The sequence below is a fragment of the Struthio camelus genome, chromosome 17 (assembly GCF_040807025.1).
Source record: "Struthio camelus isolate bStrCam1 chromosome 17, bStrCam1.hap1, whole genome shotgun sequence".
Lineage (NCBI taxonomy): Eukaryota > Metazoa > Chordata > Aves > Struthioniformes > Struthionidae > Struthio > Struthio camelus.
This window is the reverse complement of record NC_090958.1, coordinates 16,677,987-16,697,480: the sequence shown is the minus strand read 5'-3', so window position 1 is coordinate 16,697,480 and position 19,494 is coordinate 16,677,987. Positions and strand designations below refer to the sequence as shown.

General features: G+C 38.1%; 1 protein-coding gene across 2 annotated transcripts; it reads left to right on the top strand.

Moving 5' to 3' along the window:
- The first annotated feature begins 38 nt into the window (after positions 1-38).
- On the top strand, positions 39-19,486 carry ATP6V0A2 (ATPase H+ transporting V0 subunit a2). 2 transcript variants are annotated; one of them, XM_068911660.1, is made up of 20 exons: positions 39-323; positions 1,179-1,257; positions 2,539-2,636; positions 3,502-3,639; positions 4,193-4,293; positions 5,042-5,168; positions 5,949-6,031; positions 6,389-6,482; positions 6,810-7,022; positions 7,630-7,780; positions 8,573-8,712; positions 9,713-9,870; positions 11,632-11,722; positions 12,034-12,152; positions 12,613-12,823; positions 13,422-13,541; positions 14,628-14,747; positions 15,932-16,049; positions 17,155-17,326; positions 18,261-19,486. In XM_068911660.1, exons 1-20 carry the CDS (start codon positions 207-209, stop codon positions 18,361-18,363), a joined length of 2,553 nt encoding a protein of 850 aa, XP_068767761.1. In that variant the 5' UTR covers positions 39-206; the 3' UTR covers positions 18,364-19,486. The 2 variants fall into 2 exon arrangements, with proteins under 2 accessions (XP_068767761.1, XP_068767762.1); XM_068911661.1 differs by having other exon boundaries at positions 104-290.
- Positions 19,487-19,494: the final 8 nt, after the last annotated feature.

Genomic DNA, 19,494 nt, shown 5'->3' with positions numbered 1-19,494 from the left:
GGCGGTACGTGCGCTGAGCGCACCAGGCCTCTGGCCCCGCCCCGCTTTCCCTGCGCGCAGTCACGGTCGGCCCGGCCCGGCCCGGCACTCCGCGCTCCCCGGCGCTCGGCCGGCCGCCGCCGGAAGCAGCTGGCTGCCATGGGCGCCGAGTGGCGGCGGCGGCGCTGAGCCGAGCCGAGCCGAGCCGAGCCGAGCCCCCGCCCGCCATGGGCTCGCTGTTCCGCGGCGAGGCCGTGTGCCTGGCGCAGCTCTTCCTGCAGAGCGGCTCGGCCTACGAGTGCCTCAGCGAGGTGGGCGAGCGCGGCCTGGCCGAGTTCCGCGACGTGAGTAGCGGGGCCGGTGTGTGTGTGTGTGTGGGGGGGGGGATCCGAGGGGCCGAAGCGCTGCACGGAGCCGGTGCGGGGGGGAAGGGGGGGGGGATCCGGGCTGCCCCGCGCCGCCGCCGCCGCCTCCCGCCGTTGCGCCGCGCTGCCCCGGCGCGCCGAGGCCCCGGCCGCGCGTTAGGGTGCGCGCTGCAGAGCCCCCGGCGCCGCGCAGGGCGGCCTCGTGCGGCGGCTGTTACGGTGAGGTACCTGACGTGCCGTTTTGCTGCCGAAAAAAAAAAAAAAGGCGAAAAAAAAAAAAAGCATTAATAATTCTAATCTTCCGGCTAAGTAGGTAGCCAGAGGTCTTGCGCGCTCGTGACATGGGGAAAGGGGGTAAAAAAGATCCTTTTACAGGTAACTCCTTGAGTAGGTTCCCTGGAGATCGATAGCAAAAATGTACTCGTGTGTGTTAATTTGAAGTGTTAAGCGCTATTCCAGAGCTACAGAAATAAGATCAGGAGTGGTTTCTCCAGTAGACCTGGTTATTTTTTTGTATCTGAGTAAAAACGGCAAAAGGCATTGATTATCCTGCTTTAGGAAAGCCTTGCTCTTTGAAGACGTTTTCATCTTTTATTTTTAGTTTGCTTTATAGCTTCCTAGCCGAAGAGCTCTCTGTGCGAAGAGAGGCATCTTTCTGAAACAGGCAAAGACTCTAAGCTTTCAAACTCTTCCATGTTGAGATAGACGGATTTAAGTCAAATGTTGCTGTGTGGGATAGGTACAAAATTAGCACCATGAAGTCCCTGAAGCAGCTGTGTTCTGTAGGGTTGACTGTTGTTTTGAATACCTGATAAAGATGTTGTCCTTCTCCAGCTCAACCCAAACGTCAGCGTGTTTCAAAGAAAATTTGTGAATGAAGTAAAGAAGTGTGAAGAGATGGAAAGAATACTCGGTGAGCTTTATTTTCATATCTCATCCGTTTCTCATCTGTAGTTCTCTTAAACTTTGCATCATTGAGTGCAACTAGGTTTCAGATACTTTTTTTTCTGTTTAATTTTTCCCGGTGCTGTAGGGTCTGAGGGTTGTAGAATCTTACAAAAATTTCCTATCTATGAAAACATATACACATATAAATATACAAGTAAACTCTGTGTTTAGACCTTGAGAGTCAGAAGTCATTTGCTTGACTGTAACACTGAATTGAGTCAGAACATAAAAATATATTCCTTAATCTGCACTCATATGTTGTGTGTTTTTTTTGAGTGTATCACTTAATCAGTTTCTTATTTTTGTAAGCTGTAAAATATATTTTGCAGTACAATGTGTAGGCGTAAATATAGTTTTTTAAAGCTCAGAGTTGAAGAGGAGTTGTCAATGTGTTGCTGGAAAACAGCTGGGGCTATTTCAATATTCACTGCTTAAAACTCTGCTAGGAGAATGGAACTTTTACTCTGGGCATTCCTTTGGCTATAGGATGAGCTCTGTTTTTTACGTTACGTAACTCAACACTGTTAATGTTGAACTCAAAATGTTATTCGTAATTGTATTCACGCAGTAGTTGAGAATAGATGAACGGCATACAGAGCATTAAAACCAAGATGCAGGTTACTCTGTATGACCCTAGGAAAAGTTACTGTTGAAGAAGTCTCTTTATTGGAGCCTCTTGTCAGAGGCATGTGCCGGTCATGCCAAACCATCCCAGGAGCTATCTCAGCAATCTCATTGCCCAGCATGAGTTGCATTTTTTTGTCAGGGTTACTTAAGCCTCCTTGTTTGAACATTTCTTATTTTAAGCATGGATCAATGAGCAGAATGTCAGTTTTTGCCAGACGGCATGATTAGCAGAAAGTGGCATCTTGCTGCAACAGAGAGATACTATGAAACGTTGAAAGCTTCTTAAAGTAACAGTGGTTGGAAAATTTCAGTCAGAGGACTCTGAAGATGTCTTACTTCTGCAAACTTCCAAGAGAAAAACACACTATCCCTAGCGTGTATCCCTAGCACGCTATAAGCCCCTCTTTTTTTCCTCTGGAGCGCTATTCTTCTGCTTTCTCTTGTATTCTTTTTGAAGACTCAGTATGCATCTTTGTCTAAATAAATAAATAAATAGCTGGGCCTGATGCTGCAGTGTGCTCAGTACCCTTAATAACAGCTGAAGATCAAATATGCGGCATTCTGGGAAGTATAATGCAATGCAGTTTCCTTTCTAAATCTATTTTTCTTCTTACTCCAGGATATCTAGTACAAGAAATTAAGAAGGCAGATATTCCTCTTCCTGAAGGAGATGTTGCTCCTCCTGCCCCCTTACTGAAACATATTTTAGAAATCCAGGTAATTTTTTTTGACACCCCAGATGCCAAAAATGTAGCACTGGATTTTGGAAATTTATTTCCAACTTAATCACTTATTATCATTTATGACTTAACATATATGGGGGCTTGTGGGGGGAGAGAAAAAGCCCTTGCTTTCCTTTTGTCTAGGTTTTTTTCTTTCTGCCGGTGTTATTTCAAAGACTGCAGTGAGGATTTGGTATTGACGCAAAATCCCTGTGAAAGGACAAAGCTAACTCGCATGTTTTGTGGGCATCTGTTTTGTTTTGACAGATTGACATGTTAGACTGTTCCAGGCAGGTTGTTTTCTATAGGTATAGGCCTCTTCAGCCTTGTTGGTTGCTTTGGGATTAGCCCAAGACTGTTTTTCTGCATCCAGAATTGTCCTGGGTTATGGGAGTTTTACATGCTCAAGGCTCTGCAGGTTCTGATGCTGGTTGCGTAGCAAAATATGGTGCTATTTTGTTAAGATTTCTCTGAATGCTTTTCTGATGCTGCTTTAGAAGTAGAAGGTTGTAAAATGCAAATATAATTTTGAAAGACACTCTGCTTTGCTGTAATTCTCTCGATTGTGTTTCGTGCCCTGTACTATCCCAAGTTCTACTTCCAAGTTTATTTTACCTAGCTCAGGTGCATATTAGGATCAGAACAGCAGATTTAATGGGTGTCAGTGGAGGATCAAGTTTACTAAATACAAAGCAGTCTTTAGCAGACTGAGGGATCAAATCTGTGGTACTTAAGTTAATTAAGAAAGCGAGAAATTTTTCTGTTGCTGAGGGAAATTAACATGTGCTTATAATTAATCCTCCCCCAATTTCCAGAACAGTGTAACTGATTCTGTGTCATTTTTCTTCTCCATATCTTAGGAACAATTGCAGAAACTGGAGACAGAATTGAGGGAAGTAACTAAAAACAAAGAAAAGTTGAGGAAAAACCTGCTTGAACTGATGGAATACACATGTATGCTGGAGGTCACGCAAACCTTTGTCAGGAGAACAGCTGAGGTATTGCTTATGCTCTGTGACTAGGATTGTGTTCTTATTTCACGTTCCTGTTGTATACTGTTAACGTTCTAGTTAAGTGCATGATTTGGTGTGAAGTTTTACAGCGCTGTGCCTTATTCATTATTATTTGTACTCAGCGCCTAGAGATCCTAGCTGACAATCTGACAATTTCTTGTGCGAGGCTCTATGTACATGCATACATATACATACATATATATGTACATACATATATATCAAAATACAGCCCTGAACTAAGGAATTTTGTGATTTCTCTGTTGAATCGTTTAATGAAGGAATAATTTGTGTTATTTTGATGCACAAATTGTGTTGAGAAATTTATCATATAACTTTTGCAACAGGGATCTATAATTGCTGAGAGTGGTACACTTGAGATCTCAAGAAGTCACTTTTCTGTAATTACACTCAGGAAATGATGCTGCATTTTTATTGAAATCATCTAGTTTGTTTTTAGAAAAAAAACCTTAATATTTTAGTTAATTTGTTATCCTAAGGAGGAAAAGCTAATTAAGATGATATTTCTTTTATTTGCTAGTATGAATCCCATTTACATGCAAATTATGAAGAATTCCCATCTGTGGAAAATGAGCCTTTAGTGGATTACAACTGTATGCACAGACTGGGTGCCAAGCTGGGGTAGGTATGGTTCAGTCTAGGCATGGCAGGTTAACATGGTGTGCTGTTTCAAAACTGCTTGTGAGTTGCTGTAAACAATGGGCTCTCTCCTCAAGAGACGGGATATAGTGTGGCTCCAGTGATTTCAGATGAGCCAAAGCATTTTAAATTAGAGTCTGGCCCAAACGTATCTTTGTGACAAAACTGGATTTTTGTAAACGATAAGGAACGAGGAGGACTGCACCAAAAGAACTGTAACTAAACTTTCATGAAACAAAGCACACGTGTTAAAGAAAACATGTCCTTGCTCTAAACAGGTATGTTGTACTACTGTTCAGTCTCTGCTTTCTAGGATAAACATATAGCGTTCCAATCAGCTGGCAGCGATATGTGAATTGTAAATGTAACATTATTAATGGTATTGCCTTTGTGCCCTTAAAATGATCTATGCATACTGCTCTCCAGAATGCCATAATGGGAGAGTACCTTACCTAAAAGAATGTGCTGATAACCTTAATACCACAAAAAGAATTGATGTCAGGTGTAATTCTAGTTGTGTGCTCAGGCGTACAGTCAAGCTGTTTTCCAAATAGAAACTGTCGTCTGTATTTTATATATTGATAAGTTCCAGCTTGGAGCGATGCCTCTTTCTCTAGAGATGCAGTTGTTAAATTACTGTGACTACGTGATCCTTAGTGATGATGTACTCTCCGGCTTTAACTTTTCCTGTGGATTTTGGCTTATTTTTCAAATTTTTCTTTTTCTGTAGGTTCATATCTGGGCTAGTTCACCGAGCAAAAATTGATGCATTTGAAAAAATGCTGTGGAGAGTCTGTAAAGGATATACTATTTTTACATGTGCAGAGTTGGATCAATGTCTGGAAGATCCAGATACAGTGAGTAAACGTTGCAACTATCAGTTTATCAGTGAGCATGAATATTAGTACTCTTCATACGACTTGGAAAAATCCCTGGTCAGGTCTGCAAGAAACCCCTGGAGGGAAGTCGATTTTAAGTATGAAAACTTCAAGGACTTTAAAATTAGTAGTTCCTTCCCTTCATAACTATAGGAGTGGCAATTACATTTTTGTGGTTCAGCTTGATGGGTCCAGAACTTTATTGTGGAGCGGTAACGACTTTATGACCAGCAGCCTTGATCAAAATACATGGCATGAATGACTGTTTGGATATTTATTAACTAGGTCTGTACAGTGCTGTACCTTTTAATAGTCATTTTGTTTGTTCATTCAGTAGTTAAGGAAAAATTGAATGGAGTGGGTCTTCCATGAAGATTTGTCTCTGAACTCATGAAATTGACTTCATAAAACAGCAGTTATGGCTGCTTAATCCATCTGTCCTTTGCATTAATTTTAATTTTGCTTTGACTCTCATTTGTAACATCATTTAATTTTTCAAGACCTTTTTTTGTTGCTAATATTTCTGAGATGATAAAATACAATCTTTTGTTTTCCCTGAAAACTTTTTCTGTTTTTCTCCAATGTGCAAAAAAAGAGGTATTGGCACATTTTATTTTTTGATCTTTAAAGTGGTGGAAAGTTAATGCTATTATGGTGTTTTCTCTAATTACTCAAATTTGTTATTTTACCATATGATTTTAGTGTAGTGTATAAGTCAGTTAAAAGCAAACTCATCAACTGACCTTTTTCTTTTTTCAGGGTGAAACCACTAAATGGTTTGTGTTTTTAGTGTCCTATTGGGGTGAACAAATTGGCCAGAAAGTTAAGAAGATATGTGACTGGTAAGAAGTAAGACTAATATATTAAATTTCTTTGTACCTGGGTTCTCTTCTTGTTTGATTATTTCCCCCTACTCCCCTTTCCTGGAAATGTTGATTTCAAGAGAAGTTTTTAAAGTTAAATTTGTTTCTTGTTTTTTTTCCCTCTTGGTTGCATCTAGCCTAATGTACAAATATAAATGCATGAGTCATTTTATCTGCAGTCCTTATTAAGTACAGGCAGAACAGTGACTTTCTCAACTGAATCTGTTCCATGGTTGTTAGATGATGTGTTGCAAATTTGACTAGGGCATGGATGGTTAGCTGCTTTCTTTGTTTTAGTAATTTGATTGTTTAATACAAACTTCTGTATTTCTATAGCTATCACTGTCATGTCTATCCCTATCCAAATACCACAGAGGAGCGCACGGCAGTTGTTGAAGGACTAAACGTTCGTATTCAGGATCTTCACACTGTGAGTAAATTATAGTAGCCTCCGCTTTGCCGCTGTTATTGCACTACAGAAAAGCACTTAAAATATCACAGTATTAAACACATTAATATGCTTCTAAAATACACGCAGCTTTGGATCTGAACTTGACTGTGTACGTATCTCTGGTCTCACGTTGCTTCTGTTTATTAAACTTGAGGACACTTGTGTTGCCTTCTCTTTTAGGCGGTGGTTAGTGTGACCTCCTACAAATGTGTCCCACCACTGGACAAATATTACGTGCTTTTCCTGTGGTTAACAGGAACTGTGCTACATTTTCAATTAATTTTTTTTTTGTTGTTTTGCACAAAGGTGCTGCATAAAACTGAGGATTACTTACGTCAAGTCTTATGTAAAGCATCTGAATCCATCTATACGTGGGTTATCCAAGTGAAGAAGATGAAAGCCATTTATCATGTACTCAACCTGTGCAGTTTTGATGTCACAAATAAATGTTTAATTGCTGAGGTTTGGTGTCCAGTGGCTGATCTGCAAAACTTGCGCCATGCACTGGAGGAAGGATCAGTAAGTCAGATGGACACGCACTGATGTTAAAAAAACATTTTTGTTCTTGAACAAGCAATACAGATGAGGGGAAAAAAATAATTATTTAAAACAGGGTAAAAACAAGCACAGGCAGATTCTCCGTGGACTCGTAGGAAACAATGTCTTTATAAACAGAACCTTTAGTGTTGTTGGGGAGTTTCCTTGAACAGGAACTGCTGTGTGGGGCCCAAGTCTGATGGAACTCAACAACGCTGTTTGCAATCAAGTAGTAGGTGCTGATTTCCTTGTGTTAGTTGCATTGAATACCACTCAGTCTTTTTGTTTTTTAACAGGGTATTTTTAGTAGCAGATCTTCGTTTTAGAATATTGACTGGTGGTTCTCATCTAGTATTTCATATAATATAAGGACTAGAGTATTGTACGCAGTCTTTTCAGAGGAACAGATTAACGTAATTTTTTTGTTTTCTGAAGAAGGGACAAAGTGATAAATGTTAAACTTCAGGTTTACTTTTGGGATGTTTCAGGGTCAGTGGAACTGTTGATGATAAAATATTTTCACTTTGATCAGGTTACACATCAACTGGATTTTCATATAAATGTTTATTCCTTTTCTGTCTGTAATTAGAGGAAAAGTGGAGCTGCAGTTTCTTCATTCATGAACACCATTCCAACAACACAAACTCCTCCAACTTTGATACGTACCAACAAATTCACCTCAGGGTTCCAAAATATTGTTGATGCATATGGAGTTGCAAACTATGGGGAAGTTAATCCAGGTTAGTCCTGACAGCTGAACTATTGTGAGCTGAACTGCCATTGCTGCTTGCCTTGACAGAAGGTTGTCTATTTAAATACCTTGCTGAATTTGACTCTAACCAAGGGAAAACGTTGACAACCATACTGCTTATGAGTAGCTGTTTTTAAATTCCAGTATCTCGTCAACAGTATAAACGGTACTCTGAGCAGAAAGATGGGATTTGATTTTTTTTTTGAGCTATTTCAGCATTTAAAAATATTGATAATAGCTGTAGATGGTTCCTTTATATGCTTTTTCTTGAAAAGGTATTTAGGAAAATAAAAATAAAAAAAAACTTTTAGTGATAGTTATTGATCTTACTTAAATGTGGAGCTTGTCACTTGAAAAAAATCCAGCTTGTTGTATAGTCCTGTTAGTTTAATGCCCTTATTTGTTTCTGTAGCTACCTTGACTATGACAGTATCATGTCATCCTATATCGGAGAGTGTAAGTTACAGCACAGAGCCAAAATCGTCATAGGGAAATAACTGGATTTTTTTTCTGGGCTCTTCTTTCTGTCTTCAGAATTGTCAACTAATGCTCAGCTGTCGCATTGTCGTTACTAGTGGATGTACATAAGCAAGATTTAAAGCGAGTAAAATTTATAGCGCACTTGTTAGCAGAGTGTGAAAGGTCTTGCAAACTGTAAAACTGAACAAATTTGGTCTGGAGTGATTGAGAGCTTAAGACAGTTGAACTGCTTAGGCAAAATTCAGATAGCAACATCATCTGCTGTGCTATATCTCTGAAATCTGTTATCTTGCTGTTGCAGCTCTTTATACCATCATCACTTTTCCCTTCCTGTTTGCTGTTATGTTTGGAGACTTTGGGCACGGTCTACTAATGTTCATCTTTGCGCTCCTGACAATAATGTATGAAAATCACCCTAGATTACAAAGATCACAAGATGAGGTAAAAGGAATTACAAATAGCTTTAGTCCCGTCCAGCAAGATAACTTCCACTGAATAGTCACTATGTTTCTGAAAGCTGGTGTTCTTTATGCAAGTATTGGACACAGGATTTCCTGTGTTTTAAGTTGACATACTCTACTTCAAGATGAATGTGGTGTCTTTACCAAATGATTCACGTTTGAAAGGGCTAAAATAATCAAGCTGGAATGAAAGACTGGCAGAAATTCATTAATATTGGTGGGCTTGTCTTTCCTTCTGCTAGGCCTACTTCTTGATTTGTGTGTTTTGCAGAATGTGGTTGCAGTGACTGACTTGAGGACAAAATGATTTTTCAAACCATTTTTTAAACTGTTTTCTGTATACACATATTGTTTTTTTTAATTGTTTCTGAGAAGGTGTTGTAGTTTGAAATTGATTTAACTATTTTATTATGGTATGGGCTTGAATGCAGGAAGACCTGCATCTCTCATTGGAATTATATTTAATTAAGCATGGCTGCAAATGACTGCCTTCTTGAAAACCAGTCGTGGGGAGGAAATGCAGCTTGCAAAGACTACTTTAGTCTTAGTCTTAGTAGTCTTTGTAAGACTACCAGTAGTACTAGTCTCAACTTGCATTCTGGGAACTTGCGTGGGGACTTCAAATCTCTATGTTCAAGTTAAACTAAAGTTGTCTTTCAGAAGATACTTCTTATTCCTAGCTCTGTTTTCCAGTGCAACCTTTGCATTTAAGAAGCTTGGCATGAAGCTATGAATGTGGAGAGGTGAATCGCACCTGTTTAGTGACTGCCATTTGCAAATGGCATATTCACATGCTTAAAGCTAAGCTCTGTGTTCCATTTTGATTAGCCTTAGGTTTCTTTGCCTTCCTTAATGACTGATGACAAAAACTTTAAAGTTTTAGAAGTTTTTGTTTGGCCAGAAATGTACTTTTTAAAAGAAACGTGTAGATAATGATCGTTGACACAGCAGATGATACTTTCTTTTTTAAACGTTTACAGATAATGAAAACATTTTTCGAAGGCCGATACGTTATTTTATTGATGGGTCTGTTTTCTGTATACACTGGCTTGATCTACAATGACTGTTTTTCAAAGTCGTTAAATATATTTGGTTCTGGATGGAATGTTTCAGCAATGTTTGAACAAAAGGTTTGGCGGTGAGTAGTAAGCCTCTGTTTGCTATACCATTAAAACACATATATTTCCTGGAACAGTTTTAACTCTTTCACCTACCTATTTTAACTATCCTTTTATTGAGAGCAGTAAGTAAGCGTAGTTAAATCTACTGAATCTTGTTGTTAAGCTAGCAGGTGCTAGTGGGCTAAGGGCTAAGAGATGCATCTGCAATTAAAATAAAGAAGGCAGTAACAGTCTATTTAAAAACAAAAAAATCAAATTGCTTATTATCCTAAATTGGGAGCTCTGCAGAGAAGACAATTTCATGCAAAACCACTATTAGAATTTGATTGCATTTAATTCAGTCGGTCCGATTAATATCTTATTTATCAGTGCTTCTTTTCTGAGTTACATTTGGGTCATGTCCTCAATCAACTGGCACATTTTATAGAATTCTATCGTTAGACATAGAAGACAATTGGTTTCCTCCCTGAATGCATGCTCTTGCAACGTTCTACTGTTACATATTAGCTAATAACTTTTGGTGCTGGAAAGCCTGCAGCTGGCACAGTATCTTTTTATTGATAGGAAAAAGTCACACGTACCTAAGTTTGAGGTGGAATTTTAGGATATATTCAGTCTCTAAGCCTCCTCATGTGTGTTTGACATCTTTTTGTGGTCTCACAAACGTGTTGTTACTACGTGGAGTTTTCAGCCACTTAGATTATAAAAGCCTAACAGAAAGAGAAAGGACTGTGTCCTGTGGAGTATCTTTTTTGCTCATAAAGAGTACACTGCCTCCTTTGTTAATGTTTGTCTTTATGCTAATGGTTTTAGTTTGTCTCTGATTGCTATATCTCCCAGGAGAGGTTTTTGAAGATATAGTGAGGACTAGTCTTCTCAACATAACTCAGTTGCAGCTAGAGATTAGCTCAGGATATTTACTGTCAGCCTGCGTTTTTCTTTTAAAGTGTTTTTTACAACTATACTACTGTAACTATTGAAAATAGGTGTGCCAAAGATTTTGAGGGAATTGGAAACGCAAGGCTAGTTTTGGAGAAACTTGTTCTAGCTAATGCTTCTGGAACTTACAGCCAAACAGCATTAGCATCTGCTGTAAAATTATTAGCAGTGAATGAAATGAAATAAGTTAATCACCTAGCAAGCATTAATCTATGCACAGCTTTTCTTTAGCATAAAAGAAAAAGGCTATGAGAATTGTCAAACCTATTTCTTCACAACATGAGGTAACCTCATCATTTCAAGGTTTCATAGCCCTTTGGTATTTAAATACTTACAGCTGTGTTTCATTTCACCTCAAAAACAGGAAGTGGTTTAAAATAGTAGAATCAAAAATATTGTCTTTGATTCAAATGTGAACAGATTGAGTGCTGTGTCAATGAAAACCTATTTGAAGTTATAGTGGAAACTCATCCAAATGAAAAAAAAAAATCTTTGGGTGGCTAAAGTTTATATAAAAGCAAGTTGTGAGCTTTTTAAATGGAACTTGTGCTCAAGGAGATGGTGAACAAAATCTAGACGCTTTCCTTTCCAAGTCACTAGTGCAAAGTAAGCCCAGATTGTGAGTGTCTGTAATTTTTTTTTGTTATTATTTTTAGTAGCTACCTCTTTTGTGCTAATAAATTGTCTTATTCTTTTCTCAAAGTCTGACCTTAGATAAGCTAGTCCCTTTAATCTTTCTTATAAAGGAAAGCGGGAGTAGCATCCTGCAGAACTGAAAATATATGTTGTCACTTTGTTTAAGCAATTTCAGATTTGATGGTGTTTTTCTTTTGCTGCAGTCTTGAAGATCTGAAGTCTAATCAATTTTTAACACTGGATCCAAATGTTACTGGTGTGTACAATGGAGCTTATCCCTTTGGTATTGATCCAGTGAGTTTTATTCTTTTAAGCTATCCGTTTATGATGGTCAGTTATCTGTAATTTAGATCTTGTGTATTAAGACGGCAAGCGTACTATGGCAAATATGTCTGCTGCTTCTTTCTCCTTTCAAAAAGAGCTTGTCCCTTAATGAGTCAAAGAAAGATTAAGCTTGTTTCTCAAGTCTCAATTTCATTTGATATTCGAGGAGAATTCTAACCTAAGAAAAAGGATACTAAATTCTAACTAAGAAAAAGGATACTGTTTTATGCCTTGTACTATGCTCTTCGGAATTGCCCATTTTGTCTTTATTTCTTCTTCAGATCTGGAATTTGGCAAGCAACCGTCTCAGTTTTCTAAATTCTTTCAAAATGAAAATGTCTGTGATTTTTGGAGTGACTCACATGACATTTGGAGTTGTATTGGGGGTCTTCAACCACTTGTAAGTACAAGAAACTGAGAGAATAACACTGTAATTTGTGTCAACTCTTTCTGAATAATAGTTAATCTGGTATGAGGAACTGGAACAATTTTTTAAGAACAGAATAATAGTAATGACAAAAACTGCTCTTAAACAGTAATGGAGAGGTCTTCCTTCCTGTAAATAAGGAGATGGATCAGTGTTAAGCCACATAATCTGAAGCCATTGATTAATAAAAGATTTTGTTTCACTTTGGTGCTAAATGGTCTTGATTTCCACTGAAATATCTCATTAAAATTTCTCTGAATATGAAAGAATCCATTCTGGATTCTAATTTCAGTCCTGCTCTTTAAAAGTGCTAGGCGCTGTTTTGTTTTATTGAAACCATTTAAACACCTTAAATACTTGAGCCCTGTGTTTATCTAGATACTACTTTGTGGAACTTATTTTCCGTTCGTTTTTTTCCATTTTTATCTTTTAGACATTTCAAGAAGAAGTATAATATTTATTTGGTTTTTCTTCCTGAACTTCTATTCATGATGTGCATCTTTGGCTACCTTGTGTTTATGATCTTCTTTAAGTGGTTGGCTTACTCTGCACAGGACTCTACATCTGCTCCTAGCATTCTGATTCAGTTTATTAACATGTTCCTATTTCCTGGGAGTGAAACAGAGGTCTTTTATAGTGGACAGGTTAGTAGTGTTGTAACAAGCTTCGGAAGACTCCGTGTTCCCTATGCAGATAAGACTTTACTGTTAATGAAAAGCTGATGGCTGAGTGTAGCGCCCTAGGAAGGGGAATGTATGACACTAAGGGGAAATTGAATAAACATTATGATTAAATAATACTTCTACTCTTTGACTGATTGTAGAATTTCATGTAGTGGCTCACGAGAACATCTGTTTCTAGAACAAAATCTCCCAGTTCTTGCTAGGACTGATTTGACCGATTTCAGCTTAAAATAAAGGCTACGGAACAGCGTCATATTCTTGCAGTTTTTTGATGCTCTCCTGTGTACTATAAGTAATCATATTAAACTGACTGTCATTAGCACTTTAACCAAGTCCTGAAAATGCTGGATGCAGTAACTCCCTTTAAGGTCTCGATGAAGTAACAGTTATGTGCATGTTGAACTCTGAGTTGAACTATGAATTCATTCCTAACTCTTATTGAAATCAGTAGTATTTTTCTTATGCTCAAACAAGCCTTTAAAGGAGAATGGGAAGGTTTTTTCTGCTGTTGATCTGGTGGTCTGATCTGATTTTCTTTGTCTTTCCCACTCACAAACAGGTTGTTTTACAGAAGTTTTTACTTAGTGTTGCTTTACTTTCTGTTCCTGTAATGCTTTTTGGAAAACCACTTTATTTATATTGGTTGCACAGTGAAGGCCGAGGCATTGGAAGGTACAGAGTAAGTACTGAGTGACATTTATACATCTCCTTTTTAGATGACAATGGTGTTCCCTTGGGGGGGGGGGAAGGGGAATGAGGGAGTTATTTAAATAAATACGTTTATCAAATGTTTTTCTGACTGCATGCAATAGTCTTTGAGAAACCTCATTACAAACTGTAGGGTAGCACGTGCAAACCCTTGCACATTTGACTAGTTAAGTGAATATTTACAATATTGGGCACTTTGTAGACTAGTGCTACTGAAAATGCTAGTAAATCCTGGGAATAACGTGGAAATATTCTTGGGCAAAATTAGCAAATAGGATCCTCATGTTCAGTGCTTCAATACGTCATTTATTTGATGCAGTATTACTTGTCGATGAATTAATGTTAACTTCTGTTCTTGAAAATGAAGTTCTGGAACTTGAGCTGGAGTTGTAGTCGGAAACTTTTCACCAGTTTGATATCTGCATGTTTTCCTTACTTTTGCTTTTTAAAAAAATGTTGATACGGAAAAGAAAGTATCCTTTGGATCATTACTTCCCAATCTTGGCAGTGACCACTTGTCCTGGCTCACGTTTATTCCTGTCTTACCTTTTTTCCTAAAAAACATAGCCTCTTATTCCTTAGGAGGCTTTATGACCATAACGTGGTTTATGGTCCAGCTGCAACTTTTCCTTCCCATTTGGTTCCAGGTAGAAAGAACTGCAGCAAGAATAAGCATATGTTCTTTAGTGCACTTTTTGCATCCTCGGTTTTCCTGCCGTATGCTATTGAATTTCTGGTTTCAGGGGCTGATCCTTTCACATGGCTTATATAACTGATTGTGCGTTGGGGAAACAAATGTTCTGTTTCAAACAGTCTAGAAGAATCCAGCAGTGCCTTGCATACAGAACAATGCCCATAACTAAATATTTCTGCTTAACTTGGAAAGTTTTTGACTATAACTCATAACAGTGCTTTGCTCCTCTAGCTCTCTGGTCCTTTTGTCCTTGAGAGTGTTATTTCCTGTGACCACTTTAAATTTATTTATACCTTGTAGCATTAAGTTGACACTGGAAAGTCCACTGAGCAGACAGACACGATGTATTTCCATTTTGTGCAGAGTGGCTACAAGCTAATTCGAAAAGAAAGTGAAGAAGAACTTTCTCTGCTGAGGTCTAATGATGTGGAAGAGGGAAGCAGTCATTCAGACAGTGGGCACAGAGATGGGGATGGAGAGGAGGTAATATTTTTTTTACTTAGTCTCTAATTAATGTATCCTGAGAAGCAAATTAAAGGTGGAAAATAAAGAAGATAATCTGTATGTTGAGTCCCTGGAAGTGTCTTGAGAATGTCAGCTGAGCCTTTATGAAGACCTTGATGACTGAATGCAATTTATGTATTTTTATTTAATGCTGTTTTAACTTTTTTTTTATGGTTGGTGTTTTAGTTCAGGTTGTTACCGTAAACCACAACGTATCTGTAGTAGAGAACAGGAAGATTGCTTTATTTGGATCAGGCTATAGTTTTTCTTAAACTGAAGAAGCAGGGTAATTATTTTTTGTGTGTGTGGTTTTACTGATACTTGAAATTAGGACAGGAAGACTGCCCCGCTTCCTGTTCTTTAATCTTGTTTTTTAATCTAGAGAAAAATCATGTGTCTGGAAGTTAGATCTTGTGAGAAGGCACGTTGCCAGTGGGGATTGGGAGACATGAATCCCAGCTATTGCTGCAGTATAGTTTGGCCAAACCTTTACACATGACACATCCCTCTGATTTCATGTGAACTGGAAGACAAAAAATGGCTTCAGTTGCCTAATGTGCAGTATATGTCTAGTACTTGCTTCACTGGAGTGGTTGAATTTTGCTTGTTAGGTATACCAAGTACAGGAATTGTGTTGCTCAAATGAAATGTGTCGTAGTTTCATTCAAAGTGTTGGAACTTACAATAACAATAATGGTTTTGGAAGTCTTTGTTAGCAACAGGTAATTATGTTTACGGTTTGTAGTATTAATAATAGTTATTTTTCTCTCACTAGCATTACTAATAATCCTGATTTTTAAAGATGCAAAAACTGTCATTGTAAGCTTGGGACATCAATAGAATGGGATTTAGAGCTGATTTTTTTACTGCTCATATTTGTCAAATATGAGATTGTATTCCTGTTGAAAACATAAATGGTATTTATTTTTAATCTGCCTACAAAATAACTGAGAAAACTATTTGGAAAACTTGTAACATCTGATTTTTTTGTGTTGTCTCTGTAATAAGGATATAAAGCATAGCAGGTTTGTTTTTACTTGTCATGAAATGAATGTGTTAACCTTTAACAATTTTTGTTCTTGTATGTATACTAAGGTTTACAGATGAACGTTTTTATTCTCTCGTACTGTTTAAGTGGATACAAGTGTATTTTTATATTTTAGTTTAATTTTGCAGATGTTTTTATGAATCAAGCAATTCATACTATTGAGTACTGTCTAGGATGCATTTCCAATACAGCCTCATATCTGAGACTCTGGGCGCTAAGTCTTGCTCATGCACGTAAGTTTTTATATCTATCTGTTTGTTAATGCCAGATGGCCTGTTAAAATCATACTACCATGGAATCATCCTTTTATTAATTTAGAAAGAAATTCCCTATTTAAACTAATCATGATCTATGGAAAATCCACAAACTGAAGTTGTGAAGTTGTATGATTTATGTATGGAAGGTAGTAACTTTTATCATTGATTGCTCCTGGTTGTATGGAGGGCGATTCTCTAAGCACAGTGTTGTCTCCCATAATATTGTGTCAACATTCACAAGGATTCAGTTCATTCAAGGTTTTTATATCTTTCATTGACCAATTTGGAAAACATCTAGGCACTTGTTAAAGTTTTAGTGTCATAGTCTAAACTGTTGTGAAACATACTCTAAAGAATTTCTTGAAAAAAGTTAACTACCTATGTAGTTTCAAATCCCCATAAAAGGCTTACACATGACAAACCTGTTTGGCAGTTTTGTGCTACCTATTTAAAAAAAGAAGTGTAAAAGCGCTTGCATAGGTTCAGCAAATTGAGTGCTGGATATCTAAATAACCCCATGCAACAGTGCAGCGCTACAGGTTGGCGCTGCCTGACTAGAAAGCAGTTTTGCAAAAAGATCCTGTTGTGAGAAGATGCATGTGAGTCAGCAGTGCGCCCTTGTGGCCACGAAGGCCAGCTACATACTGGGCTGAAAGGAAATTCCAGTTAGATCCAAGGAAAAAAAATTCTTCCTGGTGAGGGTGATCAGGGACATTGGGACAGGCCTGGAGATGATGTGGAATTTCCATTCTTGGAGTTGCTCAGAAATTTGACCAGACAAAGCCCTGAGCAACTTTGTAGGCCTCGACGTAACTTTGAGGTTGGCTCTGCTTTGAGTACAGCAGGGGTTGGACAAGACTACTTTCAGAGATCCATCCAACCTAGTATTACAAACATTGGTGGTCTTCAAAGGGTGTTTTTTTTTTTTTCTTCTTTTGGGGGTATTTGCTTATAATTCCTTTGTTCAGCAGATCCGATAAGTCTCTTTAAACTAGAATACAGATTGGTTATAGTAGCTTCCTGGGTGAATGTATGCAGAAACAAAATGAATTACGGAAACTTTTTCTTTTTTTTTAAATAGAGTTATCAGAAGTTCTGTGGCAAATGGTGATGAGAGTGGGTCTTCGCGTCGATACAACATACGGTGTCTTACTGCTAGTTCCTGTTCTAGCGTTTTTTGCTGTGCTAACTATTTTTATTCTTTTGGTCATGGAGGGGCTTTCGGCTTTTCTCCATGCTGTACGACTTCACTGGTAAGTTTTAACTCTTCAGTTTTTAATTTTTTCACTTTAGGTGAAGTGCCTTGTTTAGGTATACTGGCTTGTTTAGAGGAATTTTTGTGTCAAAATATTGGGTGCTTTTTAAAAAAGAGAAGTGTAAAATTTAATAGCCTTATACTACTGTAACAGATTTATCTAGTCGCATTAAGTAAATGGTCTGTTAGTGCAATTTGATTATTCCTCTGGCATATTTTCAGAAATGTCAAGTATTATATTGGCTTATGATGCACGCTGACGTCATTCTACCACATTCAGAGTTGATTTTAGTGCAAACTATAAATGATTTATAGTATCTTGACTTTTCATAATACAGGATATTAGTAACTTAGGTAAATCTTTTTAATTTTGGTCTGGTTTTATCACTGAAAGACTCCAGTCCATTTTATTTATTTGGGTCAATAGAGCATTTGTATTAGTGAACCAAGCTTTTTTTAAAATGAGGCTGCCCTCCCTTGTGTATTTTAATCACCTCGTAATCTTAATAGCATGAGTTCCGCTTGTGAGCGGACTCAGTGACTGTTTAGTTTGAAACCTCATGAAATTTACGGTATAAGGAAAGGCAAACATATAGCATAGAAAAACATGATGTGGTGCTATACACCTTATAGAGTACTATCCTCATTATGCTGTAAATTGGCAAAACAATTAACTGCAACTAACTTTAAAACAAATTAATAAAGGAGATAGAAGTGAGGAATGGGTCTTTGTAGCAGAATATCTGTCTGTCTGGGTCTTTTGGGAAACATCAGATGTGCCTGTGATTGACAGGAAGGTTAAATAACCGCACAGAAAGCGAAGTGACAGGGTTAGGAGTGGTCTTGTTTAGTCTTTTATGATGCACAGCTCTGTCCCTTGACAACTGGTCGTTTTGGATTAATATGTAGGTTCTGTTTTTGTCTCATTTCAGGGTGGAATTTCAGAACAAATTTTACACTGGTGGAGGATACAAGTTTACACCTTTCTCTTTTAAGCACATTTCTTTACATTTTAATAAAGATGATATGGTGTAGTTTGGTTGCTTTCAGAAATGTTTGGAATTGTCTGCAAATAATCATGTAACTGGATCTCAACAATTGGTTTCTTGTAGGACAAAGTGTTTTTCACTGATTGCCTTATAATGCAGCCAAATAATTGTGTAATATATACCTCCCATGCAAGTGCATAGCAGATCTGGAGCATCTTGTAAAGTATATAGGTATAAAATGTACATTTTTCTTGATAAACTGATGTTGTAAATTAATTTTATTCTAAAAAAAAGTTGTTACTGCTTGTTTTAAAACCAGTGTAGGCATTTACTTGTTGAAAGGATGTTTGTTTTCTTGAATTATTTTAAGTTACCTAACAGACTTGTCGTCATATTAAATACTCATTACTGCTCATATAATCACATACTTATTAAGCAAGCTACCATCTGAGGCAATTTGGAAGCAGTTCAGCAATGCAACAGAAGCAATGTACGTTTCCAGTATTTATTCCAGGAGGAGTACATAGTATAAACTTGTACATAGCAATACAAAATGTGCTTTCTTTTGGCCGTATTTGAAATTGCACCGAAAGTGGTAAACTTTTTATTCTGAATTCTGCCCCGAATTATTACTTAAGTCTTTCCTCCCTCCTTCCAAAAAAATATTAAATAGCACTGTGGCTTCGGAGTGTAAGGGGGGATTTGGAGCATTAGCCCTCTTTTTTTTTTGCCTGTAGCGAATGAAACACTGGTGCAGGAAGGCCGCCTTGCCCGGCAGGAGTGGCGGCGAGGCCTCCGGTACCAGCATCCAGCCCTGTCCAGGACCTGTTATTCCGAGTCCTCATTTTACAGTGTGGTCGTACGCAAAGTTTCCGCTCGCGGGCCTACCGTTTGCATGAGGAAGGAGGAATCGGCCTTAGTTATGTGCGGCTGTAAGGAGCTACAGTGATTTCGGTTTATCTGATGTTGTTGAACCAAAGGCGTTTTTACTGAACAGGTGTGGGGGGGGGGGAGGGAGGGTGGAAAGGGACCTTTTGTATGTTTTTTATATCAAAATGAACCTGCCCTGTCGCCGTGATGTGCCCTAAGAACAGCAGCGGTTACTTCCTGCGCTTGTTCCGTACTAATCCCCAATAAAAAAATCTCCTTGCGCTGTTGGGAGCGGAGCCCGCCGCCG

Excerpts from the sequence above, each read along its gene's own strand:
- ATP6V0A2 (XM_068911660.1), top strand. The coding sequence starts at position 207 with ATGGGCTCGCTGTTCCGCGGCGAGGCCGTGTGCCTGGCGCAGCTCTTC. Across the intron at positions 324-1,178 it reads GCCTGGCCGAGTTCCGCGAC|CTCAACCCAAACGTCAGCGT; the intron begins GTGAGTAGCGGG and ends GTCCTTCTCCAG. Across the intron at positions 1,258-2,538 it reads AGAGATGGAAAGAATACTCG|GATATCTAGTACAAGAAATT; the intron begins GTGAGCTTTATT and ends TTCTTACTCCAG.